The sequence below is a fragment of the Oncorhynchus kisutch genome, linkage group LG5, assembly GCF_002021735.2.
Source record: "Oncorhynchus kisutch isolate 150728-3 linkage group LG5, Okis_V2, whole genome shotgun sequence".
Classification (NCBI taxonomy): domain Eukaryota; kingdom Metazoa; phylum Chordata; class Actinopteri; order Salmoniformes; family Salmonidae; genus Oncorhynchus; species Oncorhynchus kisutch.
In genome coordinates, this window is record NC_034178.2 from 67,179,203 (window position 1) to 67,191,265 (window position 12,063).

At 41.8% G+C, this 12,063-nt stretch overlaps 1 protein-coding gene across 2 annotated transcripts in view; it reads left to right on the forward strand.

Annotated features, from left to right (window-relative positions):
- The first annotated feature begins 829 nt into the window (after positions 1 to 829).
- The window catches only part of LOC109890307 (proto-oncogene tyrosine-protein kinase Src-like), a 29,853-nt gene continuing 18,619 nt past the window's right edge, over positions 830 to 12,063 (forward strand). For both annotated transcript variants that reach the window (XM_031825699.1, XM_020482286.2), the window contains exons 1-2: positions 830 to 1,291; positions 11,647 to 11,922. In XM_031825699.1, coding sequence (XP_031681559.1) covers positions 11,655 to 11,922 — 268 coding nt within the window. In that variant the 5' untranslated portion in view covers positions 830 to 1,291; positions 11,647 to 11,654. The remainder of the gene's footprint in view (positions 1,292 to 11,646; positions 11,923 to 12,063) is intronic.

Here is a 12,063-nt window from a genome sequence, read left to right on the forward strand (position 1 = left end):
AATAGAAATAAATAGCATTTGCCAATTATTTCAAGAAACTGTAAAACATATATCAAGCAAGTATTTTTGTTTTCCAGAAGTATTATCAGATTAACTGTTTTGTACAGATAATTATCAAACTCAAGTTACAAATGCAGGTAAACACTCAAATACATTTATATAAATGTTTTCAGAAAAGTACTGCACAGGGCCTTTACTATTCATGTATTAGTAGGAATTAAAGCGTTTCCACCGGCATTTTTCGCCTAATTAATTTTTACGGACACAACAAGATGCCACGTTGTCTAGTGTATTTTGTTTTGTCGACATTTGAAACGTTTACCGAGAAAATGTGCTGTTTCCATCTGGCTTGTCATGACATGTTTTATCCAACATGTACTTTACTTGCATAAAAGTTTTAATGGAAACCTGGTTAGAGACTCACTTTCCAGTTTTTCCAATTTTAATCCAACTAAAAGTAATCAAACGTAAAATTAGATTGGTACAGATAGTACAGTAATATCAAATGGGAAATGGATGGTAGAACGTGTTCCCTTGTCTTTCACAAACGAGTCCTAACCTAAATACAGTATCTATTCCAAGATATAAGGACAGGTTTCCCAGACACAGATTAAACGTCCTATACTAAAAGCATGATCAATGAGCATAACATTTGTATTTAGTCCACGACTAGGCTAAATCTGTGCCCGGGAAACTGTCCCTAAATGGTTGTGTTTAAAAAATATGTTGATATTGGAATTGTCTACGTGAACTAAATTATTCAACGGAGCTACGCTGTATTCCTGACTCCATCCAATTGCGCAAAAAACGTAATTCATTCTCCCCTATCATACATATTGTGCTGTCTTGTTTCGTCAGTGATGCATAGTGATCTTGCCTTTTTTCCTTACAGGGTACGGATATGTTTTCACTATATCTCTCGTATATGGCCCCGGGATTAATTTCATAGCCCTAATTTATCACTTCGCATTTCATTAAGCCTACTTCATTTTACTGATATCCTAAACGGATGGATGTCCATTTCCACCGCCTACTTGCGTTTATTTTAGCGAATTGGATCGCCACCGCAATCTGAGTTGTGCCCTCTGCTCAAGGCAATTCCCGTCATGACCTGTCTATTCTTTCAAATTCGCTAAATGGCATTTTCCTTCGGTACTAGTGTTCTCAAAGAAGTTAGACATAATTCGTTTTCGAATCCTTTTCATCAAATGAAGACTACTGTGGGGATTTGATTAGGTTCTTCACGCACTCTTCTGTGCCTTGCGTAAACCTCAAGACGCTTGCTTCAAAGGTAAGTGTTGATTAGCCTAAAATATTTAGCTTTCACCGGGTGAAGGAATGTCAACACATTTTAGTAGAATACATTTTCTTGACGTTACACAAAGGATTCTTAATTCGACAGCGTTTCTATTGCTGGTTTCACATTGTTCCCACCCCACAATGTTTTATGTTGACAGTAAAATGTTAGTCTATTTCATAAAATGTGTACCCTTCCATTTAGTGACTGTCGTTGACAGATTTAATCTCCCGCACAGCCTACATGGGCTACTATAGTATCATGTATGTCCGACACCTCGATTGAAATGAAGGTATAACAATAATCAATAAACACACACAGGCCATTGAAATTCAAAATGGAGTTGTAACAGCACCTGATTTGATTCATACAGTCCTATTATAGCCTACAAAGCACGTATTAATAGTAGTATGCATAAGCATGACCTGCACTAAAATACACCCTAGCCAATATCCATTTACAGTCACGAAATTATGTTGGGTTTTCCTATCAAAGGCGTGACCCATTTTTCACCAATGGTGTTACAATACTGCATAGGACAACGTGCGTAAATAGTGACCGGCTGTGAGGAACATAATTTCTTTCGGGCTTTTTGGTTATACACTTATTATTATTATTATTATGATTTGGACAGAGACAACCCATACAATGTATGCCCCCCCCTCCCCCCAACCTCTTATTTTAGCTACAGACTATATTTACTGGTTTGAATGAAACAGGTGTGCATCCCTGGGAATTTTAGCGTGGACTGTTCCCAAGTGTCAACGTATCTGAATGGAGCCTATTGTTCCAGTCTGGCTGAACCACACCATTGCATTATAATAGAATAACACAGCTGTATTGATATGCTCCCATACACTGATTCATAACACCCTTACCAACATAAGAATAACATTTGCATGTTGGCATATTTCTAATGTCAGAGGTGCAGCCTGTACTGCATGGCAATCTATTAATGTGCTGTTGAGTCTTTCTTTGTTGATCAGCTCTTGTTGATGTGCGTTCCCTAAGGATTTATCCAAGGACTGAGATGGTTTCAATATTACCTACAGAATGTGTCTATTAAAAGGGAACAGAAGCCCAGTTCCTATTTCAGTCAGTTTTTATGGCTCATTGTCTGTCAATGGTTGATACTGTGTATCTACTTCCTGTTCTTACTGTGCAGAACATGGCTTGTTGGTTTAGGGACAGTACCATACTAAGTGACGGACAGAGAAGGAAGTGGATCCAGCGCTGAGTTTATCACCTGGGTATTCCCCTGACCGCACTCCTCCTGTACCCCCGCTCCCCCTCTCCCTCCATTGTCTTTGCACAGCAATGGAGGAGAGAAGATTAGATGGGACAGGCTGATAAAACCTTGTTTTCTGGAGAGCTGAGGACTCTGGGACTGCGGAGACAGACACTACCATCTCCTGTGGAGCTTTTTTTAATCATCCTTTAACGGGGACCACGAGACGACATCAAGGTGATTCTTGGTCCATTCTTAGCCTGCATCTTAAATGGCATTCTATTCCCTATATAGTTCACTAATTTTGACCAGAGCCCTGTGCCTTAGACTATACGGAATAGGGTACCATTTGAGATAAACCCTGGCACATGCAAGCATTATTGCAATTGTTTATCACTGCCATATTACTGCAATTTTCTATGAACTAAGCCTCAATTTGGTGGCCAGGCTATATTTAGCAGAATTGTGGATTGTTCTGAGGATTGTAGATCTATTCGCCGTAGAGTAGTTGGGGAGGGGGTCTAAATATATCCCCATTTAGTGTTTGTTTTCGCTCCAAGGATCCGGGTAGACCTATGTAAGAATGAGGTGCACACACCTTTCTTTGTTTCAGATTAGTCTCTTTTGATTTTACCATCAGTCTCAAGTGAAAGTCCCAACTGATTTCCTCAATGGAGCAGCAGGACATGTTGAAACCAAAGTAACCATAATTCCACATAACCATTGTACATGGGGCTTTTTAAGTGTTTTTTTTTATAGAATGTGCCTGGGCGTGTGCAGCACGTTACAATGCCTAGTGAAAGTCTACAAACCCCTTTACACTGTCAGATTTCGCTGCCTTCCATTCAATCTAAAAAGGGATTCACTTAGATATTTTGTCCCTACAGATCTACACATTATCAAAGTGAAAGAAAATGATTGAAACATTTCTAAATGATTAAAAGTGAATACTTGGTGGAGGCATCTGAAAATCCTGGGATATTCTACAGTGGGACAGTTATACATTTTGAATGTAAAAGACACCAGAGACAAGGTTTGAATATTGCTGTCTAGCAATGATTCCCAACCAAATTTACTGAGCTTGAGGGTAATTCCACGGTAAAAAAATGTTGAGACTTTTTCACTTTAAAATGTGTGTCAGGCAAAAACTATCGATTGCAAAGTTAAACAGACCATACAACGCTATGCACAAAGAATACTTTAACACTTTTCCACTGAAATTTTTACAAAAACAGAATGATGACACAAACAGGGGTTAAAATGTCTTCACCCTCAGGTGCCTGTTGGAGGATTCTGATTTTCCCACATTCTTACAGTCTTATGGTGAAAGTTCTGAGACTCAGGATTACAATCCCCCCTCCTTTCTCTCCCCTCTTTCCCCCTGTTTCTCTCTTCTTTCTTTCTCCTTCCTCACCCTCTCCCATCTCTCCTACCCCCTTCCCGCCCTCTCAATCTCTCTGAATGTGGGAACTAGGAACAAATCACACAGTCACAGATCCTGATGTTCAAGCACTCTGGCTCCATATTAGGGGAAGGCGCTACTGGTTGCATTAGTTCCGTTGTTTACACACTGTGACAGGCTGCTAAGGGTGTGCTGTTCACAGTTTCCTCCTGGCAAAGAGCAGTCGTAGTCCCTTAAGAGGTTTCAACAGTCTCTCAGAACTCCTAAATGGCTTCCATCCCTCTTCTCCTCAAAACACTCATTGCTAATGATTGGTGCCAGCAGAGCACAATATTGTAGAACTTTCAGATATAAATATTTCTTTATTTTATTTAACCTTTATTTAACTAGGCAAGTCAGTTAAAAGAACAAATTCTTATTTACAATGACGACCTAACCCGGACGACGCTGGACCAATTGTGCAGCGCCCTATGGGACTCCCAATCACGGCCAGTTGTGATACAGCCTCAAATCGAACCAGGGTCTGTAGTAACGGATCTAGCACTGAGATGCGGTGTCCTAGACCGCTGTGCCACTTGAGAGCCCAAATACATTATGTAGAACAAACACGCTTCCCTTACATGTAAACAAAGGAATCACGTACGCTCTGTTTATGCCTACGCGGCCCAGGTGATGGCACTGAACAGGAGCATGGTTTTGTCCTGCTTCTCTACCCAATGCCCTTGCACAATCCCTCTCATTAATCTAAAGGGAATGGACTGGTGTAGGAACAATGGTGGGAACCCTCCAACTAATTATTGCACCAACCCAAAGTTTTTAAATCCATGACAAAGGAGTGTGCAAGTACACACCCAGGGAGAAGGGTATAGAATCGCAATTACAACCCCAATGGGGTCATGGAAGAGGTTGTTTGAGGCTGCTGAGTACATTCTGTACCACAGACTGCTCCAGCACTTCAGGTTGAAGTCGAAAGGGAAGAAACTCCATCTTGATCCTTCACCGTGGTCTCTCGTCTTCTAGTTACTTTTCAATAGATTTGTATGATACTGTGCTTGACTTTTGTCACAGGTCACTGAGCAATAATGCACTCAAGCTAAATTGTTTGAAGGCAAGTTTAGGGGTAAGAAAAATGTCCAGGAGTTATCCATAGAGAGAAACCTTTTGAGGGACCAAACTTGTAACCATGGAAACTAGAGGTCAACCGATTATGATTTTTCAATACCGATACCGATTATTTGAGGACCAAAAGAGCCGATACCGATTAATTGGCCGATTTAAATGTTTATTTTTTACAAACTTTTTTGTAATAATGACAATTACAACAATACTGAATGAACACTTATTTTAACTTAATATAATACATCAATAAAATCTATTTAGCCTCAAATAAATAATGAAACATGTTCAATTTGGTTTAAATAATGCAAAAACTAAGTGTTGGAGAAGAAAGTAAAAGTGCAATATGAAAGAAAGCTAACGTTTAAGTACTTTGCTCAGAACATGAGAACATATGAAAGCTGGTGGTTCCTTTTAACATGAGTCTTCAATATTCCCAGGTAAGAAGTTTTAGGTTGTAGTTATTATAGGAATTATAGGACTATTTCCCTCTATACCATTTGTATTTCATTAACCTTTGACTATTGGATGTTCTTATAGGCACTTTAGTATTGCCAGTGTAACAGTATAGCTTCCGTCCCTCTCCTCGCTCCTTGGGCTCGAACCAGAAACACAACGACAACAGCCACCCTCGAAGCAGCATTACCCATGCAGAGCAAGGGAAACAACCACAGGCTCAGTGACGTTTGAAACGCTATTAGCACGCGCTAACTAGCCAGCCATTTCACTTCGGTTACACCAGCCTCATCTCGGGAGTTGATAGGCTTGAAGTCATAAACAGGGCAATGCTTGACGCACAACGAAGAGCTGCTGGCAAAACACACGAAAATGCTGTTTGAATGAATGTTTACGCAACTGCTTCTGCCTATCACTGCTCAGTCAGATACTTAGATACTTGTATCAGTCAGATACAAGTATCAGTCAGATTATACGCAATGCAGGACACGGAAGATAATATCTAGTAATATCATCAACCATGTGTAGTTAACTAGTGTTTATGATTGATTTATTGTTTTTTATAAGATAAGTTTAATGCTAGCTAGCAACTTACCTTGGCTTACTGCATTCGCGTAACAGGCAGTCTCCTTGTGGAGTGCAACAAGAGGCAGGTCGTTATTGCGTTGGACTAGTTAACTGTAAGGTTGCAAGATTAGATCCCCGAGCTGATAAGGTGAAAATCTGTCTTTCTGCCCCTGAAGGAGGCAGTTAACCCACTGTTCCTAGGACGTAATTGAAATTAAAATGTGTTCTTAACTGACTTGCCTAGTTAAATAAAGATTAAATAAAAGGTAAATAAATAAAAATCGGCAAAATCAGTGTCCAAAAATACCGATTGTTATGGAAACTTGAAATCGGCCCTAACTAATCGGCCATTCCGATTAATCGGTCGACCTCTAATGGAAACCCATCGTTTTCTGATGTGTAGCATGGGCCAAAGGTTCATTGGAGTGTTCTTTGAATTAGGCCATGCAAAAGGAATTAGGGTTGTAGGGTTTTCTATATAAAATAAGCTGCATGCTGTGCTAATGTAGAAGCCACGCTGGTATTCTGTACCACACTCCCACCAGCACTCTGCTCTCCAAAGTAAATGTCAGCAGAAGGTCTACTGCAGAGGAGGCTGGCGGGAGTGGCTATAGGAGGACGGGCTCATTGGAATGGCTGGGATGGCATCAATGGAACGGTATCAAACACAGCAAACATATGGAAACCACATGTTGGACTTCCATTTATTACATTCTAGCCATTACAATGAGCCCATGCTCCTATAGCTCCTCCCACCAGCCTCCACTGCCCTACTGGTATACTTCTAAAACATCAGGACAGGAGCTTTTTGAAACACAAAAAAAAACAGAAACTGAGCATTCTCCTGTTTCAAAACATTTTCTCCCAATTTAGTTCTGAACGTAATGAGCCAGGTCAGGTGATGTCACTGTTTGAGCTAGCTACATTTCCACCGTTCTAGGACATTGGTACAGGATTTTGGCCCTGAATGTTTTGTCCAAATCCAGACCTGTACACAAGCTAGCTAAGCTAGTTTACACTAATTAGTCCATTGGTACAGGCTTTTGCCCTGGGTGCTGTTTGGTCCAGGGCCCGGGCAATGCGCCGAGCTATCTTAACTAGTTAGCTACCACTATGCTAAGCTATTACATTGGTACAGACTTTTGACCCCAGCTGATGGTATTTTGTCCAGGGCCAGGCATGTGTACAATATTTGTCCTTTTTGTCCCTCTGGTCCCATAATAACAGTGACTTACAGCAGGAAGACCAGTCAGTACTAATATAATATAGCCCAGGCTCTGGCCAGCCTCATCGAACACCCACTAACATTGAGCAGTCATCTACCCCCCCAGGTCTCTCTCTCTGTGACTAAGCAGCATGAAACTGAGGGAGACGTTACCCTTCACTGGGCTGGCTTTCATTCTGGCTCCGGATGAATCAAAGACACTCACGTCCACACTCACTCACACACATACAGTAGGCATGCACGCTAGGGCCGGGACGATACCAGTATCTCCATACGCGTTAGTATTTTTATTTCTTTGAACCTTTATTTAACTAGGCAAGTCAGAACAAATTCTTATTTACAATGACGGCTTACCAGAAGGCAAAAGGCCTCCTGTGGGGACAGGAGCTGGGATTAAAAATAAAATATAGGACAAAAACACACATCACGACAAGAGAGACAACACACCACTACATAGAGACCTAAGATGACAACATAGCATGGCAGCAACACAACATGACACCAACATGGTAGCAACACAACATAGCAGCAGCACAACATGGTAGCAGCACAAAACATGGTACAAACATTTTTGGGCACAGACAACAGCACAAAGGGCAAGAAGGTAGAGCCAACAATATATCACGCGAAGCAGCCACAACTGTCAGTAAGCGTGTCCATGATTGAGTCTTGGAATGAAGAGATTGAGATTAAACTGTCCAGTTTGAGTGTTTGTTGCAGCTCGTTCCAGTCGCTAGCTGCAGCGAACTGAAAAGATGAGCGACCCAGGGATGTGTGTGCTTTGAGGACCTTTAACAGAATGTGACTGGCAGAATGGCTGTATGTGGAGGATGAGGGCTGCAGTAGGTATCTCAGATAGGGGGGAGTGAGGCCTAAGAGGGATTTATAAATAAGCATCAACCAGTGGGTCTTTTTTTAAATATATATATATATTTTACCTTAAATTCTTGAAATTCTTTCAATGACGGCCTAGGAACAGTGGGTTAACTGCCTGTTCAGGGGCAGAACGACAGATTTGTATCTTGTCTGCTCGGGAATTTGAATTTGCAACCTTCCGGTTGCGACGGGTATACAGAGATGACCAGTTTACAGAGGAGCATAGAGTGCAGTGATGTGTCCTATAAGGGGCACTGGTGGCAAATCTGATGGCCGAATTGTAAAGAGCATCTAGCCGCTCGAGAGCACCCTTACCTGCCGATCTATAAATTACGTCTGCGTAATCTAGCATGGGTAGGATGGTCATCTGAATCAGGGTTAGTTTGGCAGCTGGGGTGAAAGAGGAGCGATTACGATAGAGGAAACCAAATCTAGATTTAACTTTAGCCTGCATCTTGATATGTGCTGAGAGAAGGACAGTGTACTGTCTAGCCATACTCCCAAGTATTTGTATGAGGTGACTACCTCAATCTCTAAACCCACAGAGGTAGTCATCACACCTGTGGGTAGAGGGGCACTCTTCTTACCAAACCACAGGACCGTTGTTTTGGAGATGTTCAGAACAAGGTCATGGGCAGAGAAATCTTTGTTGTAGAGCGTTTAACACAAAATCCGCAGAGGGGCCAGAAGAGTTTAAGACAGAATCATGGCAAGGAAACAAAATACAAAACAGATTTAACTTCTTTAGGAAATCAGCTCTAATGTTGGAAATAAGCATCATTATGTTGTCATCCGGAGTTAAATATATTTATTTTCCAAGCTATAGCACCCAATATTTACACACAGCAGGTTTTTAAAGGACCATAGAGTTTTGCTTGCTTCGTGGTTTCATTTTTGCCATGGAAAAAATATTGCGATACTGGTATCGTCCCAGCCCTAATGTGCACACACACACACACACACACACACACTCCCTTCCACATATACAGATGCACACAACAGATTTACATACACACAACTGAGTTGCACCCCCTTTTGCCCTCAGAACAGCTTCCATTCTCCGGGACATGGACTCTACAAGGTGTTGAGAGCGTTCCACAGGGATGCTGGCGCATGTTGTCTCCAATGCTTCCCACTGTTGTATCAAGTTGGCTGGATGTCCTTTGGTTGGTGGACCATTCTTGATACACACAGGAAACTGTTGAGCATGAAAAACCCAGCAGCGTTGCAGTTCTTGACACACTCAAACCGGTGTGCCTGGCACCTATTACCATACCCCATTCAAAAGCACTTAAATCTTTTGTCTTACCCATTCACCCTAAGAATGGCACACACACCCAATCCATGTCTCAAGGCTTAAAAATCCTTCTTTAACCTGTATCCTCCCCTTCATCTACACTGATTGAAGTGGATTTAACAGATGACATCAATCAGAGATCATAGCTTTCAGCTGGATTGACCTGGTCAGTTTACGGAGATCATAGCTTTCAGCTGGATTGACCTGGTCAGTTTACAGAGATCATAGCTTTCAGCTGGATTGACCTGGTCAGTTTACAGAGATCATAGCTTTCAGCTGGATTGACCTGGTCAGTTTACAGAGATCATAGCTTTCAGCTGGATTGACCTGGTCAGTTTACAGAGATCATAGCTTTCAGCTGGATTGACCTGGTCAGTTTACAGAGATCATAGCTTTCAGCTGGATTGACCTGGTCAGTTTACGTCCTGACGTTTTGAACACTCAGTGGTTTATTCAAACCCCCAAAGCACACTCATGGACACACCAGACACAACCTCACCCCCAGATGCTGCAGCAACACTCCCACATATTGTACACACCAGACTCAACTCCAGATGCTACAGCACCTACCTTCTCTAGTCCTTTTTCAGCTATTCCTAGTTCCCCTGCTCCTTCCCACCCACTGTTAGTCACACTCAGCCCTGTCTGTCTGTCAACACACACAAACGTTATGTTCCTCTATCCTTGTGGGGACCTGAAATGTATTTCAATTCAAAATTACCCCAACGCCAACTCCTAATCCTAACCCCCTAACCCTAATTATAAACCTGACCCTAATTACAACCCTTAAACCTAACCCCTAAGCTTAAAATAGCCTTTGTACTCATGGAGAATCTTTCTTGTTTTACTACCCTTGTGAGGTAATTTTGGGATTTTAGGTCCACGCAAGGATAGAAGAAGCAACCCCCCCCCCCCCCACACACACACACACACACACACACACACACACACACAGTCACAGTGAGTGTGTTGGAAACGAGATGTGAGAGACACGGGGTGTGTGTGTGTCAGAGCTTCTGTTCTCAGGGACAGACGAACAGCTGCTCACACACACACTAACTGCCACACACAACGGAACAAGCCGTGTGTGCGGGTGTATCATCTAGCTTGTAATAGGTTTCCATTGTGACTCATTCTGTTGTACAGAGGGAAGAATTTAACTCGTGTTTGTGTCCATGATTGTAATAGAGTTTGTAAGAATAGGATTCAATTTGAAATATAGGGGTGATAAACCAAATACTGTAGAATTACCGACGATGATAAAATTATTGTTGTCAACGTCGGCCAGGGCCAAAGTTTCCGCTCAGAGCTGTCATAAACTGTCTTATATTGTGTACATTGTAGATCTGTATTTATTTATTACCAGGTTGAATCAACATATTATATGACCTTGAATCTACAAACACCCGTCGCTGTCTGTTGACTTTTTCACGGTGTCCTTTTAGAGTATTTGCCTTGTAAGCGGCTCCAGCAACTGAAACTGGAAGATCTCTAGGGAAACTCAATGAATGGATCCTGAATAGAGACTCAATAGCAGGGTCATGTTCATAAGGTAACGTTTTTAAAATGTTTTGCTATGGAAAATGTGTGCCATATTGGACCAGGTAGTCCCTTTCAGCCAGTTTTCTTCCATTTGGTTCCTAATGAACAACACCCTGCTGAATGATTCTACTGTCGCAGGGAAAGGGATGATATAGAACCAGACCTGGGTTCAAATACTATTTCAAATAACAATTACTTTTACATTATTTATTTTTTTGAAAATAAATATTTTAATGTATTTGGAAATACACTTGGAAACTATTTTATAATTCACTGACCCAAATACACTCCCATGCATTTAACCCATGTATTTCAAAATGGTATTTTAAATACAATTTGGGAGACTATTTGTTTTTTGTTTTACAAATAACCATTTAAATACTAAAATAAAAGTACTTATTTTGGGCTGTGTATTTGAAAATACTCAAAAAACACAGAAAAAACTATTTTAAATACCAGATACTCAAATACACATCAGGAAGAGATGGGTCTCTCCATCCAATCACCAGCTCGGCCTTGAGTGAATTCAATTCAGAGTTTGTATAGAATTGAATTGAGTGATTGTATTGAATCAAACAGGACTGAACTGCATTGAGCCAGATTGAAATGAATCCATTTGAGATTTTAATATTTTTCTCAGGCCTGCTGATGGGGGCGGGCAAGAGCAAGCCCAAGGAGCCAGGCCAGCGCTCACTGAGTCTCGATGGCACCATTGGCACGGGCTCGGACAGTGGGCACCACCACCACCTCAACTCGACCCAGCAGACCCAGACCCCCAACAGGAGTCCCGCCGTAGGGGGCGCCAGACATAGCCACCACCCCGGGAATGCTCCCACCAACACCCCTGAGCTGGCGCTGTTCGGTGGAGTAGACCACGCGGGCAGTATCACCTCCCCTCACAGAGGACCACTGGCAGGTAGGTGGAGCAGGAAGTTCTTAGGCTGCATTCAGCAGGGGAAACGTTGTGGAACATTTAGATGGGCTGCGATTAGCATGGCAAAGCATTGTGGAATGTTCAGATGGAAATATGTTATGTAAAACAAACATGTTATTGTTC